Source organism: Sus scrofa, chromosome 2, assembly GCF_054392235.1.
Source record: "Sus scrofa isolate SSC_HxYL_T2T_F1_AM1 chromosome 2, Sscrofa_HxYL_maternal_Yorkshire_Landrace_v2.0, whole genome shotgun sequence".
Taxonomy (NCBI): Eukaryota; Metazoa; Chordata; class Mammalia; order Artiodactyla; family Suidae; genus Sus; species Sus scrofa.
Window position 1 is genome coordinate 84,953,450 of NC_139384.1, and position 22,525 is coordinate 84,975,974.

Genomic DNA, 22,525 nt, shown 5'->3' on the forward strand with positions numbered 1-22,525 from the left:
GGGTAATTGTCCTGTTTTCTGTCAGCTGCAAGGCAATTCCCTGCTCGAGGATGAGCTGTTGACAGATCTCATCAAATCCAAGTCCTCTCCCTGTCAGATAAATACGCGACGTCTAAGGTATAAATATTTGAAAGGGGCCTTCTAATTACAGTGTGTGTCAGGAATAGCAATTAGAGGCCCCGGAGGCAGAATCAAATGGGCGTTTGACTTTCCTGTGCTTTTGAGCTGGCTTCTCCTGGGGCTGCCCCCACTCTACTCCAGGAGCAGGGAGTGGGAGGGACAGGAGGTGGTGGACGAGGAGGGGAGTGAGCTGGGGGTCCAGAGACTCCGTGGTGCTGTGACCTTGAAGAGTCACCTAACCCCTTGGGCTTTGGATTTCCCATCAGGGGAGAGGGAGCAAGGGAGTGAAGCCAGGTTGCCAGTATTGCATGGATAAGGGGAAGGAGGTGCGTGGTCTGGGGGGGTCTGGGCTGAGGGGACCTGCCTTCCCCCAGAACTCATGGTCTGAGAGACAGGTTTATTTTTTGTTTTTTTTTTCTCTTTTTAGGGCCACACCTACGGCATATGGAGGTTCCCAGGCCAGGGGTCAAATAGGAGATAGAGCTGCCAGCCTACACCACAGCCACAGCAACACAGGATCCAAGCCACATCTACGACCTACACCACAGCGCACGACAATGCCAGATCCTTAACCCACTAAGCGAGGCCAGGGATCAAACCGGCGTCCTCATGGATGCCAGTCGGGTTTGCTAACTGCTCAGCCACTATGGGAACTCAGCCCACCTGACCTTGGGTAAATGACCTGGTTTGCCTTCTCACCTGTGAAATGGGAGAACAATAGCTACTCTCGGTCAAGAGCCCACTGCCTGGCACTGTTTTTGGTGCTTCTAAAATTTTTTTTTTTTTTAAGATATAAGTCACACACTCCATAACTTACCCAATTAAAATGCACATTTCAGTGGGTTTTAGTATGTTCGTAAGATTATGCAACCATCACTAATTCCAGAACACCTTCATCCCCCCACAAAGAAACCCCGTACCCAAAGAACAGTCACTTCCCGTTCTTGCCAAATCTCCAGCCCCTGGCAACCAAGAGCCCATTCCCTGTCTCTGTGGATGTGCCTGTTCTGGACCTTTCATATCAATGGAATTACATACTATGTGACCTTTTCTGCCTGGCTTCTCTCACTGAGCATCACGTTTTCAATGTTCATCCAAATTGTAGCGTGTCAGTGAGTGTTTCGTCACTTTTTAGGGCTGAATAATAGTATTTTCTTGTATGGCACACAATAGGTGCACAATATATGCTTAGAGTGGATGGGACCTCAGGAAGTAGCCAGAGGAGGTCCCTGGCTGGGAACTGTGCCTGTCTTCTCTCTTTTTTTTTTTTTTTTTTTTTGGTCTTTTTGCCTTTTCTAGGGTCACTTCCCTCGGCATACGGAGGTTCCCAGGCTAGGGGTGGAATCAGAGCTGTAGCTGCCTGCCTACGCCAGAGCCACAGCAACGCGTCTGCAACCTACACCATAGCTCATGGCAACGCCAGATCCTTAACCCACTGAGAGGCCAGGGATCGAATCCGCAACCTCATGGTTCCTAGTTGGATTCGTTAACCACTGAGTCACGACAGGAACTCCTGTCTTCTCTTGTTTTGAAGATCCCTGTGTCTGCAAGAGGGATGGGAGCCAAGGCATCAGGACAGTAGGGGACCAGGTGGGTACGACCCGCGGCGGGGTCTAAAAATTCCCAATCTGATGGAGACGTGGCCCTGCCTTCAGAAGCTCCTGGACACAGTCCTGCCTTTCTTCGCTCATAGTCTGACAGAGACATGGTCTTGCTCTCAGAAGCCCCAGTCTGATGGAGGAGCCATGGCTCTGACTTAAAGGGCTTCCAGTCTGATAGCAGAGGTGCGACCCTGCTCTTTGAAGTACCCAGTCAGATGGAGGAAATACCTGCTCGCCTTCAGGGGCTCCTGGTCTAATGGAGGAGACGTGATCCTGCCTTCCAGGGCCCTCAACTAACTGGGAAGACACAGACCAGTCCCTGGAAGCTCCTAGTCTACAGAGCAAGGTGAGCAAAGGTATAGCCGTGGAGCCTTGCAGTTTCAAACCCAGGTCCTGCCCCTCACCCAGCCTGAGCCCTTGGCCAAAGAGTCTCCCACCATCTGTAAAATGGGGCATGGGTGGCAGAGCTCTGGCATGGAGGGAGCTTCCGGCAGCGCTGGGCCAGCAGGAACAGCTCCTTGTCTCCTCTGTGAGTACCAGGCTCAGGCGGGAGGGGCTCAGCAGGAGAGGAGGCCACCACTTCCGAGTCCCTCTGATGTGCTCCGCAGCCAGACAGACCCCGGGGGAGTTGATGGAGGAGATTCTGGATGAGGCCTGACAGCTCCCAAGGACTGGATGACAGACATGGCGCCTGTGGGGACAGGGACTGTCAGCAGCCAGGGGGGAAGGGCAGACTCTGGAGTGCAAAAGTGGGGGTCTTAGGGAGGCAGGCTCTGGGCAGAGAGCAAGGGGGTTGGTGGGCTGAGGCCCTGGAGGCGACAGACCCCAACATGTTGCTGCATTGTTCCTCTGCCCACTTGGCTCTGGGAACCACTGCAAGGAAACTGGGGACCAAGAGCCCAACTGTTTCCAGGGTACCAGTGGGAGGACAAAGCATAAAAGATTGCAGGTTAAATAAGAATTAAAGAAACCATTCCAGTGGAGTGTGGAGGAAAGGGGAGGGTGGCAGAGAGCGAGCAGAGGCATGGGGCTTCCCGGGCCTCAATTTCCTTATCTATGAATGGAGAGAAACCCACTCATACCGCACTCACTGAGCACCTACTAAGTGCCTGGATGGTCTTAGGTGCTGGGGAAACACTCATCAATACATGGACTCTTGCAAAGGTCACTGCTGGCGGGGGGGGGTGTTCTGCAGGTGGACCCTCAGGTGGCCCCCATAACCCCAACATCCTGGTGGTCACACCCAAGTAAGCCCCTCCCCTGGAACATGGGAGGGACTGTGGCTGTTTCTAACCAGTGGAACATGGCAATGGTGATGGGATGTCACTTCTAGGAGAGTCTCCTTGTGAGGCCAGCTCTTGGAGAGGTCTCTACAGGTAAGGAACTGAGGGCAGCCAGCCTCTGGCCAAGAGCCTATGAGGACATAAATTCTTCCAACAACCATGTAAGTGAGCTTGGAAGTGGATCCAGCCCCAAGTGGGCCTTCAGATGAGACCTGACCCTGGCCAACATCACAACTGCACTTGGGACAGACTCTGAAGCAGAGAACCCAGTGAAACCACATCCAAATTCCTGTTGTTATAAACTGCTGAATTTAGGGATCATTTGTTACACAGTACTAGGTAACCAATACAGGGAGCCACAGGGAATAAATATACCGCCTAAGGCATCTCCTCAGAACTATACTACTTTGTTTTAATCCTACCCTGCTTTAATTCGTCATCATTGGCACCACATTTTTTCTTTTTTTTTTTTCTTCCTTTTTGGCTGCCCCATAGCACATGGTGTTCTCAGATCAGAGCCAGAGCCAGAGTTGTGACCTATGCTGCAGCTGCAGCAATGTTGGATCCTTAACCCACTGTGCCAGGGCAGGGATCGAACCTGCATCTCAGCACTCCAGAGATGCTGCCAGTTCCATCGCGCCACTTTTAATATAATTTGTTTATAACATGATATTTAGATATGTTTAGTCCTTTACCCCCCATTTTCCAATGGGAATGTCATCTTTAAGAGAGGGAACTCTTTCTTCACTGCTGTAGCCTCAGTGCCTAAAACAGAGCTGGGCAATAATTGTTTGGAATGAGCAAATGGATTTCTTATTTCCCAGTTTTTATTGGGAAACTGAAACAAATGAGTTTGCATGAAAAGCTTAGCAGAGGTTTGGCAGGTATCTGTGCTTCACTGATGTTAGCTGTTCTCATCACTGTATAAATGGACCCTGTGTACTCTATCCACTGTGTCACACGAAGGGGAGGGGAGCTGGCTCAGCCAGCAGAGCTGCAGAACAGCATGAGCCTAGAAGTTGGGGTCAGGGCTGTCCTGGCCACCTCCCACTGGAGGCTGCGGGGAGCAGTTGGGTGACCTAGACAGGAGGCAGCAAGCCATCTTGATAGGGGGTCTGAGAGTAAATATTTTGGCTCTGCCGGTCACAGAATCACTGTCTTAACCACTCACCTCTGCAGCCAGAGAGTGAGGGCAGCCATGGATGGCCCGCACACAAGTGGGGATGTTAGTGTGGCAACAAAACTTGATTTCTAAAGGCAGGCCATGGTCCAGGTTTGGCCCGCGGACCATAGTTTGGTGACAAGTGCTTTAGAAAGTAGGTAAACAATAATATTAAGTAGATAATAGTAACAAGTGGTGTACATACATGGCAAAAATGGCAGTGGATCAAGAGCAAAGGAAGTTCAGGGAACAATCTGAAAGAATTAATCAAAATGAACCAAAGAAACCCCAACCCCTCAATCTCCTTTTCCAACTACATAAGCTAGATGACTTATCTTAACCCAGAATCTCTGAATGGCCCCAGTTCCGGGCAGTGACTAAGGAGGCTGAGTTGGGGGACAACAGGCAGTGCTGGGCTGGTACATGCTTCAGAACTGGCTCCGGCGTGGGGGACCGATTCACAGCACCTGCCGATTTCCATGGTGTAGGTAGTCCTGCCATGGCCGATTTTAAGCCACACACACGATGCTGCTAAGTGCAAGAGAAATAAATGCAGGAGGCGACAGGTCTCACCAGCTGCCAGTGTGAGCCAGCTTCTGTCCCCATATCAGAACTTTGGAATCAGGCCCCCGGGTCCTGTCTGGATGCTGTCCATTCTGCATGCTGTCCCTAACCAGAGAAATCATCATAGAAAAGCAGATCCCCAAAGTGGGGGCATCTTATCCCCCAAACTGTGGCAGTGAAAAACCCGGAGCCTCATGTGCAGATGGCAGATGGAAGTCTGTGAGTGTGTGTGTAGAGAGGGCTGATGTCTGGAACCCTGGGAGGGGTGGGAGAGATCAGGGATGATCAGGCTGTGGAGGCGTCTGACAGGGGCACAGGACCTTCAACTAGAAAATACTGCGGTTGGAGAGGATTGCGCAAGTTGGAGTCTGGCAACCTTGAAAGAACGTGAGCTTTGTAATCAGACTTGCTGGTCATATGACCATACTAGCCTTCTATCGCTGTTTCACAAATTATCCCCGAAGTGACACACTCAGTGGTGAATGTTTACTATCTCGTGGTTTCTCCGAGTCAGGACACCAGGACCCATGGGGTTGTGTGGTTCTGCAGCCCTCTCCTCAGGTGCTGGCAGAGAGACGGTGCCCAGGCCAGACTACAAGTTCATTTTATTGGTTCCAGGTGGTTCTGTGGTGGGAAGGGATGCAACCAGCCCACCGCTGGTGGATGGGCTCACTCATGTGCCCAACAAACAGCCGACATCTCGGGACTGTCCTAGAGACGACCGTGAAGGCCTGCGGGGAGCTGCTCCAGGGCTGTCCAGGGGTGAGCTGGGGAGGGCTGGAGGGTGGGGGCAGGAGAGAAACTGAGTTCCTCGAGTTCCTCGGATGATGCCTTGCAGGCCCCGCCAGCTCTGAAGGACACTCATGCTTGTCCGGTCGTGACTCTGGTTGGTCCCAAGGGAAGGCTGGAGCTGGCTGTGGCCTTGACCCAGGAAGGGCCTGGGGGCAGGGCTCAGTTGCTGCCGCTACTGTCCTCACTGTCGGAATACACACCCAGCTGGCTCAGGGAGGAGGGGCCAGGCGCCTGGGGCGAAGGCTCGGCTGTCTTTCCGTTCATCACTGCGCCTGGGGGAGAGGTGAGAGCTAGCCCACAGTGGCTCCTTGTCCCTGGCGTCCACCTCAGGGCAGTTTTGGGAGGGCTGGGGCTGGGTGAGGTCTGGAGAGTGGGGTCAGCCATTCCTCCTTGTTTGCAACCTTTGTGGAAAATGCCTGGTGGCTCCATCGCAGCTTAAACCCACACGCCCAGCACCTCCACTTCCGAAAAGCAACCCAGGCACCCGTGCCGGGGTGCCGCACAGAAAACAGAAATGTTCCAAGTCCCAAGTGAAACTGTGTACCACAGTGACCAAGAAGGGCAGATCCTGGCTCCACTACCCACCCTCGCTGTGTGGCTCTGGGCAAGTGGCTTCACCTCTTTGGGCCTCGGTCTCCTCCTCTGATTAAATGGGGTAATAAGTGTTCTGATACAATGGCCCAGGCATACAGAAGGCCAGCTGGGTGCCAGGATCTAAGGCAGGTGCTTGACATGCAGTGGCTCATGGAATCAGCCCCAAACCCTATAGGCCCTATGAGGCTGGTCCTGTCATTCGCATCTTCCAGAACAGGAAGCTGAAGGGCAGAATGAGCACTCGGAGGTGTGGGGATCTGCACCCAGGCTGCCTGCCTTGGAATCCTGCTCTTTCTAGCTCGCTGGGCCAACCCCACCCTAGTTCTCCACCTCCTGAGGGTCCAGGGAAGCCACACACACAGAGCATCCTTGACATAACCACTGAAATGCAGATGCCCAGGAACTGGCTGGGGAGGCTGGGGTGCATGCCTACAGACAATGAAGATGGGAGTACAGGCAGCCTCGGGATCACACAATTGATCTTATACACCTCTCCCAGACTTGGGTTTTGAAAGCAAACACTTGCTCCTTTTGTAATTAAGAGAAAAAAGGAGACAAAAAAAAAAAAAAAAAAAAAAAAGAGTTCCCATCGTGCGTAGCAGAAACAAATCTGACTAGGAACCTTGAAGTTGCGGGTTCGATCCCTGGCCTCGCTCAGTGGGTTGAGGATCTGGCATTGCCATAGCTGTGGTGTAGGTCGCAGATGTGGCTCAGATCCGACATTGCTGTGGCTGTGGTGTAGGCTGGCAGCTGCAGCTCCGGTTAGACCCCTAGCCTAGGAACCTCCATATGCCACGGGTGTGGCTCTGAAAAGACCAAAAAAAAAAAACAAAAACAAAAACAAAAAAACGAAGCCCCAGCTTCTTCTCCCCTCACACCCAGCTGAAGGCACACCTGGCCTGGCCCTTGCACTTCAGAGGCTCAGGAACCGCACTGGGGGCACTGCTGCCACCTAGTGGCCTTCTATAGCACTGTACTGAGCTCCCGGACCCAGGGAACCTACTTGGTGGGGCCAGGCCTCTCTGGATGCTGCGGTCCAAGTCTGTTTTCTTCACCACGACTAAGCGTGACAGCTGCGGCCTGCTGCCAAGGGTGCCCACGCTGCGCTCCCAGCTCTCCACCTTCCTCTTGGCTTTTGGGGCCTGCAGGTGGGGAGGGGGGTGTATGGCATGACTGGGTGGTCTGGCTCAGATCCCACCCTTTCTCTGGCCTCCAGGCTCCTAGCCTCCTGCTGAATCAAGGTCTTTACCACTCCCACTCCCTCTTCTGTACTGACCAACTCTCTCCCCTGCTCTAAATCCCTCTGTGGCTCCCCATGGCCCTAAGCTTGGCACTCGAGGCCTCTGCCCATTTTCTATCCCACATACCCTGCACTTATCCCACACACACTTACATTTCCTAAATCACACCATGGCTGCTCACCTCTGCATCTTACCTACACCATTCCCTCCACCTGGAATGTTCCCTTTGTTTCTAATTCACTTGGTGAACTCCTACTCATCCTTCAATACCCATCTCAAGCATCTGCTCCCTTGAGAAGCCTTCCCTCACAGTTCAAGTGAGTGCTGCATGTCTGTGCCCACAGTGCCCTCTACTGCCTTATTAACTGCCTCCCCAGCTATGCTGTGGGGTCCTGTCTTGTTCACTCCTGGGGCTGCAGTGTAGCACAAGGTTCTTGGCGCAAGCAGGTGCTCAATCAATGTGTTTGAAGGAATGAAGAAAGATGCAGGCACCCGCTGTGAGGACTAGTTAGAAGGAGGCAGAAAGGGACTCGGTTGCACCTCCAGCTCTTCAATCACACCAGGAGGGACCCCTTTTATTTGTCTGATGTTTAAACAGAGGAACTGGAGTTCCCATCGTGGCTCAGCAGAAACGAATCTGACTAGAATCCATGAGAACTTGGGTTCGATCCCTGGTGTTGCTCAGTAGATTAAGGATCCGGCATTACTGTGAGCTGTGGTGTAGGTTGCAGATGCGGCTTGGATACCAAGTTGCTCTGGCTGTGGTGCAGGCCAGCAGCTACAGCTCCTATTCGACCCCTAGCCTGGGAACCTCCACATGCCGCAGGTTCAGCCCTAAAAAGACAAAAAATAAATAAATAAATAACGGAAACCACTAGATGCAGGAGGCCCTGGTGGAGCTGGGAGCTCGTGGTGCAGGGACAGCATGCTGGCAGGAAGCTGCATTCACAGAGCTCACCATCTGGGGAAGGGGGAGGGTGGATGAGCAAGCAGATGATCAGCTCACCATCATCTTTTGTTTGTTTGTTCTGTCTTTTTAGGACTGCACCTGTGGCATGTGGACGTTCCCAGGCTAGGGAGGGGTTGAATCGGAGTTAAAGCTGCTGGCCCACATCCTAGCCATAGCAATGTGGGATCCGAGCCACTTCGGCAAGCTACACCACAGCTCACGGCAATGCTGGATCCTTAGCCCACTGAGAGAGGCCAGGGATCAAACCCTCATCCCCTCATCCTCATGGATAGTCGTTGGGTTCTTAACCTGCTGAGCCACAACAAGAACTCCTGTCCTTCACCTTTTATCGAACACTCATGAGTTCCCGTAGCAGGCTGGGTGCTGAGAGTCATACGTATCTGTCCCAGGCCTGTTTAGGCCAGTTGTATTCATCATTAAACTAAAACAAGGGAATAGAAAAAGGGAATAGAGGGGTGGAAAGGGAGACGCTTCCATAAAACTCAAGGTGAAACTTTTTTTTTTTTGGTTGTGCCTATGACATTTGGAAGTTCCAAGGCCACAGCAGCGACCTAAGCCGTTACAGTGATAACGCCAGATCCTTGACTGCTAGGTCACCAGGGAACTCCAAAAATTTATGGTGAACTTTGTGTAAAGCGAAATAAAATGAAAAGTCCACTGTCAGATTAGCTATGAGCAGTTTCCACTGTGGCCTAGTGGGTTACGAATCTGACTACAGTGGCTCAAGTCACTGTGGAGCCGCTGGTTCAATTCCTGGCTTGAGAACTTCCATATGTCATGGGTAAGGCCATAAGAAAAATATTTTTGCTACAGCATGATAATATGAAAGACTAGGGGGAAAATCATTGAAGGTCAGATTGCTTTGAAAGCACCTTCATGAGTTACCATTGTGGAGCAGCAGAAATGAATGCTCCTAGTAAACATGAGGTTGTGGGTTTGATCCCTGCCCTCGCTCAGTGGGTTAAGGATCTGGCGTTGCCGTGAGCTGTGGTGTAGGCTGGCAGCTGTAGCTCCGATTTGACCTCTAGCCTGGGAATCTCCATATACCGAGGGCGTGGCCTTAAAAAGCAAAAAAAAAAAAAAAAAAAAAAAAAAGTAACTTCAATCTTTTGCTCTACTTGAAATTAAAAAAAAAAAAAAGAGGAACCCTGAGACGAGCCCCTACAAAACTAACTACCCTCTTAACAAGAGAGAGGCTGAACCTTTTCTCAGTGCTCCTGGCCATCAATAAACCTACTTGAAGCCTCAATGCTCCAGACTCTCCGCCTCTATTTACTTCTGCTCCAAGACCCCACAGCCCTTTCCCTAGGAGGGGTCGTGGTGACCCCTCAACAAAAATCTCTCCTGTCCGCTTGTTTCTCTCACTCTCTTTCCCCCTTACTTTCCTGACAGCCCCTTCCTGCTCTAACATCTTGGTTCCACGTAAAAAGATTAATGGATGAGAGTACATGACCCCCAAACCCACTCTCTTCTGACAGTTAAAGAATTTTCAGCTGGAACATGGCTGCCTCTGTGAAAGACTATGTTTCCCAGCCCCTTTTGCAGAGGGATGGTCAGTTGGTTCAATTCTGACCAATGGGATGTGAGCAAAAGGTTGTGCTCAACCAAAAAGGTAGAGTGACCCCTCCATGTCCTCCTCCGCCCTACCCCTTTCCATTGGCCAGGATGCAGACACTGCAGTGAGGGCTTCATCCTCAGGACAGCACGACAATGAGGACACTTGGGCAGCTCTCAGCCTCCCTTGTAGCTCGACTTGGCTACAAGACCACAGAGCTGGAGTCCATGTTCTGGGACAGGGCAGAACAAAGAGAAGGGAGGAGCCTAGATTCCTGAATGACTGGATGGAGCAGGGCCGCCTGGAAGTCCAGCCCAGGACTATTATGGGACTGAGAAATAAACGTCTGCCTGATGGCTCTAATCTTGGGGAGTCTCTCTCCTTGTTTCTTCGCTGAAGCAGGGGTGGAAAACTAGTCTTGTAAGCCTGCCACATGTCTTTGTAAATCAAGTTTAACTGGCACACAGCCAAGCCCACTTAGCTACACATGATCTATGGCCGGTTTGTGCTACCACGACAGCAGAGTTGAGCACTTACTACACCGACTATCTGGCCTTTCAAGACGAAGTTAAGCCAACCCCTGGCTTACTCTTTCCCTGCTTCACCTGAGAGCACATGGAGATGCAGGCAGCCCCACTCACCTCGTCCAGGATGGCGGTGGGGTTGGGCGGGAGGGCAGGCCAGGGCTGGGTGGGAGCAGCATCCTCCTCTGAATCAGAGTCTTCCAGGAGTCTTCGTTTCCTAGATTCTTCCACTAAGGCCCTGCGGGACAGAACGTGGGACTTGCAGATGTGCTCTGTCGGGGGACAGTGGCTGGGACACCCCTGCAGAGGTGCACCAAATGGCTACCCGCTCCTGACTGCGCTGAGTGGGGATGAGTGTACACAAATACTTCTTAGGAAAAGATCTTCGGCAACTGAGCCCAGTGGGGTGGTTTAGTGCCTGGAGGCTGGAACCAGCCTGTCTGGATTCAAACTCTGGCTGGGGCACCTGGGTCACGGCCTTACCTGGCGCTCCCAAATCTTAGTGCTCTCAATCACCACAATGGGGCCATACTCAAAACAGTGCCTGGTACCCAGAGGGAGCTCGATAAATGCAGACTCCTCTCACTATTCACAGTATTACTGACCTGCCAACCCAGTAATGCTGACTGAGCACCTACTATGCACCTGACCCTGTTTCAGGCCCCGATGCAAAAGTCAACCAAGTCCCTGATCGGCCTTTCAACAAGGGAGGACAGATGATAAATTCAGAAAGAGAGGAATCAGCAAGAAGGTTCCAGAGAGTGGGAGGTGTCATGGACAAGCTTGAACACAGATGCAGGTCTGAGGCCACATCCTGGGAAGGCCACTCACCAGGCTGGCTCTGGAGGGCATCTGGAACTGGACTCCGGGGGTTCCCACCACCCTCACTGATGGGGGCGCTCCCTGACCCTACACTGTCTGTGCAAACATGGGTCTCCACAGGCACCTGCTCTCCTCCTGGAGTCTGGAGTCTCGGCCTTGCCAGGCAGAGGCGCCTTCACGACTGGCCCCAAGGAGAACCTGGGCTGGGGGCTGGGTCTCATGCGCCTCCCTGGGGAACCCACCCCACCAGTGCTATCATGTCTCATTCTGGGCTAATTAATCCTGTCCTGTGGGAATCCACCAGGAGAGGACGCAAAGTCTGCGCCTGGGCCCTGACTTTGTCCCATGAACCTTTTTCCTCTGTAATTAACCATCAAACCCAGGGGTGGTTAATGACACCACGAGAGAGAACGTGAGATGGGGAGAGGGCGTGGGGAAGGCCTCCCTGAGACGGTGACACTCATGGGAGCCATGAAGGATCTGGAGGGGGGATTCCAGCCAGAGGGAAGGGCCCCACAAAGGCTGTGTGGCAGGGGGGTGCACCGGGGACCCCCCAGCCCGCCCGCCCGCCCTGACTCACGCCGTCTCCCTCTCGTCCTCTTCCTGCTCCCGCTTCTGCCTCTCTTCCTCTGACAGGCGGTGCTGCCGCAGCATGGCCTCAAAGTCCACATGGGCCTGTCGCTGGTTCAGGTCCTTGAGCTCCTGCAGGTTCTCCAGAACCTCCATCTCCAGCTTGGAGTCCTTGGTTCTGTTCTCCAGTACCTGGCAGGGACCATAACGGGGGGCTGAGTGTGCTAGGACCTCACTCCTCCATGAGGCCGGCCTGGCCTTGGGGGTCGCCAAGGGCCAGGGTACGACCCCCTACCCCGATGCCTCAAACCCCAGAGCTGCACCCATGTCACAGCTCGGAACACAGAGGCTCAGGGAGGGAAAGTGATCGCCTGAGGCCACGTGGCTGCTCAGGGATAAAGCCAGATGGCCTGGACTTCCAGCCTGGCTCCATCCCTAAGTAAAAATAACAGTAAGATTGAAAAGGATCTGAGCAATTGCTATGTGCCAGGACCCAGGCTAAGATGCTTCCAAACATAATCTCATTGAATCTTCGCAGCAACCCCCATTTTACAGATGAGGAAACTGAGGGGCCGAGAGAGGAGGTTGGCAGACCCAGGTCTCAGAGACGGCTTTGGAGCCAGGCAGGACTGGGTATGACTCCTGCCTTGCTGCTTCCTGGCTGTGTGACCTTGTTAAATTAACCCTCTGGGAAATGGCAGTTGTAATGATTTGAAAACATGTCCATGAATTCTTTTATTTTTTTTTGCTTTTTAGGGCCACACACGTGGCATATGGAAGTTCCCAGCCTATGGGCTGAATCGGAGCTGCAGCTTCCGGCCTAAGCCATAGCTCGCAGCAGGGATCCTTATCCCACTGAACGAGGCCAGGGGTCGAACCTGCAACCTCATGGGTACTGGCTGGATTCATTTCTGTTGAGCCATGACAGGAACTCCCCACAAATTCTTTCATACTCCTTCCTTCCAAAGGTGGAGCCCATTGCCCTTCCCCATGAGGGCAGGAAGGTTTAGGGACTCACTTCTGAACAGACCAATGACAGTGTGTCACTTCTGAGGCAGGTCATAAAAGGCCCTGGGTTCCTCCTTGTTTTCTCTAGCACTTTTACTGGGGTGGGGGGAACCCCCATGTTGTGAGGAGGCTCGAGGAGCACTGTGGAAAGGCCCCTGTGGAGAGGAACTGAGGCCTCCAGCCAAGAGCCACATGTGGGAGCCATTCTGGAGGTGGCTCCTCCAGCCCCAGTTGAGCCTTCAGATGAGGCAGCCCCCGCTCACAGCTTCAATGTGATCTCATGAAGGACCCCAAGATAGGATCATCCAGCTAAGCTGCTCCTGGATGCCTGATTCTCAGAAACTGTGGGATAATAAATGCTTGAAGTCACAAAGTTTGGGGGCAACTTGTTACACAGTGACAGTTAACCAATACCAGAGTAATACCCCTGTGCTGGCCAGTGTAGCAGGAAGTAGAGTTGCACATGGACAGCCCTGAGGCAGCTCCGGGAATAGAGAAAATTGTGTCTCTAAGGCCTATTTCCTTCCCTATGGCTCTGCACGGCCACTAAAAAAGTCAGATCAGCTCTGACTCGGCTTCCTCAGAAAACACGGCTGGTAGAGGCATGAGGGTCCAGGAACAGACGGGGATTGTGGGGGTGAAAGGAGAGGGGACGGAACGTGGACAGCCTACTATTTCTGAGAAAAACAACACAAATTTCCAGTTAAAGATAAAAATAACTCCTTTAAGGAAGAACTATAACAGCATCAGCACTTACGAATTCCAGCGTGCCGGGCCCCATTCTGAGTTGTGTGTGTATGAACTCATTTAATCTTCACCACACATGTATCTGGGGGTGCAATTTCGATCTCATTTTATAGATGAGACCAAGTGCCTTGGCCAAGGTGACACAGCCAGGAAATGGTCAAGAAAACTTTTCCGTCCGTGTTTCTAGTCTTAACCCCTCTACTGGTCTAGTGAGTCATGGGAACCTCCTTAGGAAACTGCAGGGCAGCCGGCGGCAGGAAGCTCCTTATGTTCTGAACTTCCAACTTCCTGCCTCGTCGTATTGGTTTTCTCTTGCTGTGCAACAATCTGCCACCAGCCCAGTGGACTAAAACAATACAAATTCACTCTCTCACGGTTTCTGTGGGTTGGGAGTCTGGCCTGGCAAGGCTGGGTTCTCTGGCAGGGTCTCACCAGCTTCAGATCAAGGGTCAAGGGCCCTCTTCCGAGCTCATTCAGGCTGAAGAGTTCAGTTCCTTTTTTTTTCTTTTTCTTTTTTTTTTTGCCTTTTTTAGGGCTGCACCTGCAGCATACGGAGGTTCCCAGGCTAGAGGTTTAATCAGAGCTGCAATCGCCAGTCTACACCAGAGCCACAGCAACGCAGGATCCGAGCCGCGTCTGTGACCTACACCACAGCTCATGGCAATGCCAGATCCTTAACCCGCTGAGCAAGGCCAGGGATCAAACCTGCGACCTCCTGGTTCCTAGTCGGATTTGTTAACCACTGAGCCACAACGGGAACTCGAGTTCAGTTCCTTTTGGCTGTGGAACTGAGGGCGCTGCCTTCTTGCTGGATGTTGACTGGGGACTGGTCTCAGCTCAGAGGGGCTGCCTGCTGTTCCCTGCCACACGGCCCCTTCTACAATGTCCCTCCCTCATATGTCTGACATCCTCTGTCTCTGACTCTAGACCCAGATTAATGGGCCCATCTGGATAATTCCCCTCCCAAGAGGTTGACCGCACCACAGTTTAATCTAACATAACTTGATCACTGGAATAAGCTTCTGGAATACACAGTCCTGGGACAATGCGGGCAGGTGACCAGGAGCTGGGGGGTCTTGGGAACATCTTAAGAGTTCCGCCGACCACACTCCCTACCCCATCACCCTGCCTGGATGCCCGAGGCAGGAAGGGGCACCGACTCTATCAGCACCCACCCATGCACAGGCGGCCCCCGGCTCACCTTCATGGGGTTGTTCAGCTCCTCGTCCTCCCGCTCCTTCTGCACTCTCTTCTCCTCCTCCTCCAGGAGCTTCTCAGCCTGGAAGTTCCGCGTGGCTCCGTGCTCCATGGTGTAGTCTGTGTTTTCGGGGTCTGTCTGGGAGGGAGGAAGGGCAGACATCAGCTCCTGCGTCCCAGGGCACTGGAAGCTTCTGCTGAACAGCAGCCAGCAGCCTAGAACACCTTCTGCCCGTATTTCACTCCCCCTAACACAGAGCCTTTTTTTCTTGTCTTACTGCTTCAAGCATGACTACAGTTCTTTCTTTCCAGTGCTCCTGCCCCCTTCTCCAGAAACCCTGGACTCCCCAGTGTGGACTTCCAGATCCTTCTCCACCTGCCCACTGCCTCCCTGCTGCCCTTCACCCTCCACATGTTTGTAAATAAAAGTCTCTGGGGCTCCGCACACATCCTTTCTGTCATATGCGTGTGTGCACGCGCACTGAACACTTCCCCCTTGACTATAAATTACACATCCAGTGTGTACAGCACATGCTCCTATTTGCGTGTATAAAGTGGACAGGAAAAATGTAACCTGCTATCTTGGACGAGACCCTGGAACAGAAAGGTGACATTAGTGGGAAAAGTGAAATCTGCATCATGTCTGGAATTTGGTTAACAGCACTGATCCACTGTTAGTTTTTTTTTCTTTTTGTCTTTTTAGGGCCACAAATGCAGCATATGGAGGTTCCCAGGCTAGGGGTCCAATCAGAGCTGTAGCTGCCAGCCTATACCACAGTCATAGCAACACGGGATCCAAGCCACATCTGTGACCTATATCACAGCTCATGGGAACACCAAATCATTAACCCACTGAGCGAGGCCAGTGATTGAACTCACATCATCATGGGTAACAGATTCATTTCCAATGCGCCACAATAGGAACTCCCTGTTATAAGTTTCTATTCATGGGGGCTGGCTGGGCAGAGAGGAATGGTAAATCATGGATGGTTATCTTTTATTTTTAAATTTTTTTTTTGTCTTTTTAGGGCTGCACCCACGGTATATGGAGGTTCCCAAGCTAGGGGTCAAATGGGAGCTATAGCCACTGGCCTATATTACAGGTTATGGCAATACCAGATCTTAACTCATTGAGCGAGGCCAGGGATTGAACCTGCATCTTCATGGATGCTAGTCAGATTTGTTTCCACTAAGCCACAACGGGAACTCCAGGAAGAGTAAATTAATTTTTCAGTGTTAATCCTGCAGTACTGTTTGAACTCTGTTTTTATCATAGACTGATAGACATATATAAGTATATATATATACATACAATCCTAGTTATTTAATCAGCTGAAATTCTTCACCAGGAAGGCCAATTCATGAATTTTGCCATAGTTTTTCTAGTCTTTAAAAAATTCATGTGTTTTCATAATTTCCAAATATACGTATACTTCCTATTCAGGTAAAAAAAAAAATCATTTTTGGAGACAACCCAAATATCTATTAGCTGACAAATAGTTAAACAAAATGTGGTCCATCCATACAGTGGATATTATTCAGCCTTAAAAAGGAGAGAGGAGTTCCTGTCATGGCGCAGTGGAAACGAATCCGACTAGGAGCCATGAAGTTGTGGGTTCGATCCCTGGCCTCACTCAGTGGGTTAAGGATCCGGCGTTGTCATGAGCTGTGGTGTAGGTCACAGACACGGCTTGGATCCCGAGTTGTTGTGGCTGTGGTGTAGGCCAGTAGCTGTAGCTCTGACTGGACCCCTGGCCTGGGAACCTCCATATGCCATGGGTGCAGCCCTAAAGAGCAAAAAAAAGAAGGAGAGAATCACTGACACTTGTTATGATGTGAACGGATCTGGAGACCATGATACTCAGTGAGAGAAGCAGACACAGAAGGACACCCAGTGTGGGATTCCATGGATGGGAAACGTCCAGAATAAGCAAATGCAGAGACAGAGTGGATTCACAGTTGTCAGGGACTGTGGAGAGGGGTGAGGAGTGACTGCTGATGGGGATGGGGCTTAATTTGGGGGTGATAAGAATGTCCTGGAATTAGATAGAGAGCTTAGTATCTTAGAAACATGCTAAAAAACCACTGAATTATATATTTTAAAAGAGAGAGAACTGTATGGCATAGAGATCACATATACATAATTAATAATACATAAAAGTATACTTTTTGTTTAATTAAATTCTGCTTTTCAACTGAAGGAAAAAAGCCTCTGGCAAAAAATGTACTCAAACAGTATGAAAATATGCGACAAGGAAACTGTAAGTTCTCTTCCTCTTTTCCCCAAATCTGTAATACCACCCGTGGGGCAACAAAGTGAAAACGTGATGGCTGTCGGCTGTGCGATATTCCACGGCGTACCAGCTTCTCCCTCAAACCCCCGGATGCTGCACATTTAGGTTGCTTCCAGTTTTCCGCCTCTATAGCCAGCACTGTCGTGAACTTTGCCCCAAACATGCGCTGTTTCCTGGGGAGAAGGTGAAGCAGAGTTTCCCTGGGTGGGGAGGACAGGAGTGGTGACCCCCAGAGGAGGCAGGACCAGCCTACCTTTTTTTTTTTTTTTTTTTTTTTTGTCTTTTTTGCATTTTTTTTTTTTCCTAGGGCCATATCCGCAGCATATGGAGGTTCCCAGGCTAGGGGTCTAATCGGAGCTGTAGCTGCCAGCCTACGCCAGAGCCACAGCAACTCAAGATCCAAGCTGCCTCTGCGACCTATACCACAGCTCACGGCAACGTTGGATCCTTAACCCACTGAGTGAGGCCAGGGATCGAACCCGCAACCTCATGGTTCCTGGTCGGATTCGTTAACCACGGAGCCACGACGGGAACTCCAGGACCGGCCTACCTTGAAGGTGATCTCTGCAAGGCAGCGTGTGCACTTGATGTAGAAGCGGAAGATGGGTAGGCCCAGGTAGGCCTCGTTCTGCACCGTCTCTTTGCGGGCGTTGAATTTTTTGCCCTTGTAGATATATTCTCCACACGTCTTACACCTGTGCAACAGGACAGGGACTTAAGACAGCATATCTCCGGGACCCTGGTTCCTACCAGTAGGATGCTTTAGCATTCTGGCAGATGGCTGCTTGCATACCTCCAGGGGCTTGCATACCTCCAGGGATGGGGAACTCCCTCCCCAGAAGCCTGCCCCACCGCGTGTACGGGTTCCCCTGAGCAGGCGTGCTCTTCTCACTAACAGCTGTCTGGGTCTCCGTTCAAGTGTCACCTTCTTGGGAAGCACCCAGACTACCCAGAGGTGAGACTCGCCTGTCACATACTCCCAGAAGCAAGCCTGGTGTTCATGGGGCATCCTGACCTCCAGTGGGAAGACTCTGCCAGGAGGGATGACGCAAGCAGTGGGGCAGAGCTCCTGCACCCTGCCCCCCTCTGGTCCCTCCCACTCAGCCCCCAGGCTCCCCCGGCCCAGCTACAGACACCCAGCTTGGTCCCACCTCCAGACCCACAGCCTGTGACCCCCTCCCTCCTTTCAGACCCTGGTTCTGCAGGCACTGCTCCCAAAATTTCCCCGCTGCCCCAGTGAAGTCCCCTCCCTTTCCTGCCACCATCCAGTCACACTCTCCCGGGACAGTTTATAGGCCCTACATAGGCCCTTCCTGAATACTCCTGAGCTCTTCCTCTACTCCCCGCCAGACTGGGGCGCCATGGGGTCAAGTCTTGATCCCCACAGTGTCCCTGGTGCCTCATAGATGCTCAATAAATGGCTGCTGAGGGAAACAAATGAAGGAAGGAGGGACAGAGAGAAAAGAAGGAGACCGACAGCATGGAAACATGTGCCGAGTTTCACCAACAAAGCTGTCTTTGCTCACCACTTCACTGCAGATGTGCTAGGATGTGAAAAACCGTGGGGCTTCGAATCGGCAAGATAACGTGATTCCGATCAGGTGTGAAGGACAGGTCTGGGGACTGGGGGACAGGGGCGGGGGAGATGGAGGGGGACGGCTTGGAGATAGGAGGGCCTCTCTGAGGGGGTGAGGTTTAGGCCAAGCCCTGAAAGGTGAACGAGAGCCAGCCATGTGAGGGCAGAAGGAAGGGTGTTCCAGGCAGAGGGAAGAGCCCAGGCAAAGGTGCTAGGGCAGAAGGGACAGGGCCGTTGGAGGAAGTGAACGTATATCCAGGAGCCCGTGCTGTGCTCACACTTTTGCTACCAGTGATCCAGATCTTGAGGCAGGAACTGGCTGGGAGCTCCAAGTGGCCAGGGAGATTAATCCTGAACGGCAGGAAAGCCAGGTCTGGCCTGATCACTGGCCCACTGGGTCCACATCTGAGCCAGGACTGGTGCCTTGGTCTGGGCACTGGGGATGGCTGCTCTCTGTGGACGCCAGGCGCTGGGTCCCGCGGGGATGCTCACCTCATGTTGAAGGGGGCCATTAGCCGTACCACGTACTGCCGGTCTTTGGGCAGCTTGAGCTTGGGGATCTTCGACGGGTCAAAGTCAGGTGGGTAGTATTTCTGTGGGGAGGAAGAAGTGTCAGTGGAGTTGCTTTCAGACGCAGGGGCAGGGCAAAGGGAAGGGGCCCCAGGGAGCTGTGTCTGGGTCCCCAGGACCACTGCCAGTTTCGATGACTTGGTAGGAAGACTCCTAGGACTCTGCACACACATATGCTCACAGCTACTATTCACTGCAGCAAAAGGATGCAGAGAAAAACCAGCAAAGGGAAAAGGCACGTGGGGCGGGGCCCAGGGAGACCGGAAACAGCTCCCAGTTTCTCCTGACGGAGTTATTCCCTCAGCGGTGAACTGTGACAACACGTGTGAAATGTCTCCCGGGGAAGCTCATAGAGACTCAGCATCCAGGGTTTTCACTGGGGACTGTCATGCAGGCACCTCTGCCCAGCATGGATGACGACTCCAGGAGGTGAGCAGATGCTCAGCATAACCACATGGTTTGTTCAAATGGTTTAAGCTAATGGAGCCATCCTTTTCGAGGGACAGTGAGAACCACCCTGAAATTCAAGTTCCTGGATGCCAGCCAAGGTACAACATTGCAAGGAGGCCTTATAGTGTTGTTGTTGTTTTTCCTTTTTATAGCCTCACCTACAGCATATGGAAGTACCAGGCTAGGGGTTGAATCAGAGCTGCAGCTGAGGCCTATACCATGGCTACAGCATTACCAGATTCGAGGCACATCTGTGACCTACATCAGAACTTGTGGCAACACTGGATCCTTAACCCACTGAGTGAGACCAGAGATCGAACCCACATCCTCATGGATACTAGTCAGGTTCATAACCCGCTGAGCCACAATGGGAACTCCTATGCCGGATTCTTAACCCACTAAGACACAACGAGAACTCCAGAAGCAGGTCTGTCTTTCTCTTTCTTTAGGGCCTCACCCAGGGCATACGAAGTTCCCAGGCTATGGGTCGAATCAGAGCTGTAGCTGCCAGCCTATACCACAGCCACAGCAACGCCAGATCCAAGCCACATCTGCAACCTACCCCACAGCTCACTGCAACGCCGGATCTTTAACTCACTGAGCAGGGCAAGGGATCGAACCTACAACCTCATGGACACTAGTCGGGTACACTACTGCTGAGCCACAACGGGGACTCCTCACAAGCAGGCCTTTCTAAGGACAGCAGCCTCAGGCCTGTCGCATTAACTCTTTCTGCACAGGAGCCTGAGATGGAAAGTGTGGGGAAGGTGAGTTTGGATTATGTTTAAAAATCACCACGCAGGATAAACAGAAAATAAAGCACTTTGAGCTCTGAGCACTTACGAGGTGCCACATACTATTTAGAGCTTTACATCCCTTGTTTTATGCAATCCCTGCAAAGACCTGAGACAGACAGCAGAGTACCCATAGGAAACTGAATCCTGGTGGTTTCAGCTACTCAAGGTCACACAGTGTGAGAAGCAAAGCCAGGGACACGACTTTGGGGAAACTGGTATCATGATTAAGAGCACACATTACAGAGCTGGGGGTACTGGGTTTGACTCCACCACTCTCTGGCTATTACATAATCTCTCTGGGCCTGAGTTTCCTCATCTGATGGAGGGATAACTTGTTCACCTGCAAGGACTTCGTGAATATGGCACTTAGAGCAGTACCTGGCAAACACAAGTATTTACCAGAAAGTTATGGGAATAGATGGCCTCCCAGCTAGATCCTCAGGATGGAAGAACTTTCACCCATATGAAGTCCTGGAATGTGAGGTGACTGGGGCTGGATTTTTCTTTTTCTTTCTTTCTTTTTTTTTTTAGTGCCAAACCTGTAGCATATGGGGGTTCCTGCGCTAAGGGTCAAATCCTAGCTGCAGCTGCCAAATCAGAGCTGTATCTGCGATCTGTGCCGCATCCTTCATCTACGCCGCAGCTTGCAGCAATGCCGGATCCTTAACCCACTGAGTGAAGCCAGGGATCAAACCCGCATCCTCATGCACACTAGCTGGGTTCTTAAGCCGCTGAGCTGCAACAGAAACTCCAGTGGCTGGATTCTTACCACAGGTGTTTAAAAGATTAGAGCACCGAGTTAGGGAAAGAGACATCAAACTGACCTTGGAAACCTGGGCTCGGAGCCATCAGTCTGGAGGTCTCTTCTCTACTCCTTCCTGACATCCTGGGTTTACACACTCCCAGGCCGGTGAGCTCACTCCTTACCTGGGAGCACACACCCTCTTAGACGGTGGGGGACAGGGACTCAGAATTCCGGAGTTTTCTTCTCTAGAAGCTGAATGCTGCTTTCCAGACCCCGCCCCCCTCAACACACACACCAGTTCTGTTAGGGAATGATTTTTTTTTTCCCCAAAAGAGCTGGCAGACTTAAGGCAACTGGAAAGGTCTCCAGCCGCACGCTGAATTTAGATAAGCCTAACCCTTCCCAAAGATCAGAACTGGCTAAAATAGACCCCCTGCCGGCGGTGCTTAGAGCTGAAATACCACGATTTTAAAATAGCTCCGCCCCAAGGAAAGTGATTGGATAATTCCCTTCAGAAGATCCAATCAGGAGAAGAGATCTGGTAAATACGCCCAAGCTCCGCCCCCAAAGGTGATGGGGTACACTCCAGGCTCCAGGATGAGGTTTAGCTGAAGGCCCACCCTCCGCGGAAGGTGATTGGGAGGAGTGTGCAGACCGTTGGGAAGAAGGCAAAGGTCCCACTAGAAGAGTATAATTAGCCCACTTCCGTTGGCTACGAGAGGTCCCACCACTGGTGGAAAGCCTTAGTCGCCCAACACTTACGTTTAAAACTTTTCGCTCCGACATCTTTGCCTCCTAGTCTTCTCACAAGCACGAGAGTACTGGTTAGGCTCGGTGCTTATCGAACTTTCCCGACCGTCTGTCCTTTGTATTTCCGCTTACGCCACTCCTTCAGCCGCTGTTATTGGCTGCAGCATATACAGCTTGCCTTTATCATTGGCTCCAGCTTCCGCCTGTCAACATCCGAGTCCCTCGGTCTTCCCTCCCTGGTTGCAACCCTGGGGGCGCTCATCAGAGGTTCCGGCGTTGGTCAGGATTTGAAATTTCAAGGAGGCGTTGCGCCCCCTAGAGGCGATGGGGCTGCCGGTCACGACATTCCCTGTTTTCGTTTTTGTTTTTTTGGTTTTCTTCCTAGCGCCGCACCCGCGGCATATAGTTCACAGGCTAGGGGTCAGGTCGGAGCTACAGCTGCTGGCCTACACCACAGCCACAGCAACGCAGGATCCAAGCCGCGTCTGCGACCTACACCACAGCTCACAGCCATGCCAGATCCTTAACCCACTGAGGGAGGCCAGGGATGGAACCTGAAACCTCAAGGCTATTAGTCAGATTCGTTTCTGCTG

The 22,525-nt window shown here is 52.0% G+C and overlaps 1 protein-coding gene across 4 annotated transcripts; it reads right to left on the reverse strand.

The window, feature by feature from the left end:
* Nucleotides 1-1,378: 1,378 nt before the first annotated feature.
* On the reverse strand, nucleotides 1,379-22,058 carry YJU2 (YJU2 splicing factor homolog). Of its 4 annotated transcripts, none has more exons than XM_013994769.3 (8): nucleotides 21,945-22,058; nucleotides 19,113-19,213; nucleotides 17,595-17,739; nucleotides 14,755-14,889; nucleotides 11,809-11,990; nucleotides 10,524-10,644; nucleotides 7,120-7,258; nucleotides 1,379-2,412 (listed from the first exon to the last, which is right to left on the reverse strand). In XM_013994769.3, exons 1-8 carry the CDS (start codon nucleotides 21,966-21,968, stop codon nucleotides 2,279-2,281), a joined length of 981 nt encoding a protein of 326 aa, XP_013850223.1. In that variant the 5' UTR covers nucleotides 21,969-22,058; the 3' UTR covers nucleotides 1,379-2,278. The 4 variants fall into 4 exon arrangements, with proteins under 4 accessions (XP_013850223.1, XP_003123107.1, XP_084869364.1 ...); XM_003123059.7 differs by lacking the exon at nucleotides 1,379-2,412 and adding an exon at nucleotides 3,814-5,794; XM_085013238.1 differs by lacking the exon at nucleotides 1,379-2,412 and adding an exon at nucleotides 3,814-5,794 and having other exon boundaries at nucleotides 17,595-17,837; nucleotides 18,060-19,213.
* Between the last annotated feature and the right edge of the window lie 467 nt (nucleotides 22,059-22,525).

What these genes read in the sequence shown, in the direction of transcription:
- YJU2 (XM_013994769.3), bottom strand. Translation starts at nt 21,968, where the DNA reads ATGTCGGAGCGAAAAGTTTTAAAC. An exon ending in AGCTGAACAACCCCATGAAG is followed by an intron (nt 11,991 to 14,754) that starts GTGAGCCGGGGG and finishes GGTCCCTGCCAG; the next exon opens with GTACTGGAGAACAGAACCAA. An exon ending in GAGGACGAGAGGGAGACGGC is followed by an intron (nt 10,645 to 11,808) that starts GTGAGTCAGGGC and finishes TCTGTCCCGCAG; the next exon opens with GGCCTTAGTGGAAGAATCTA.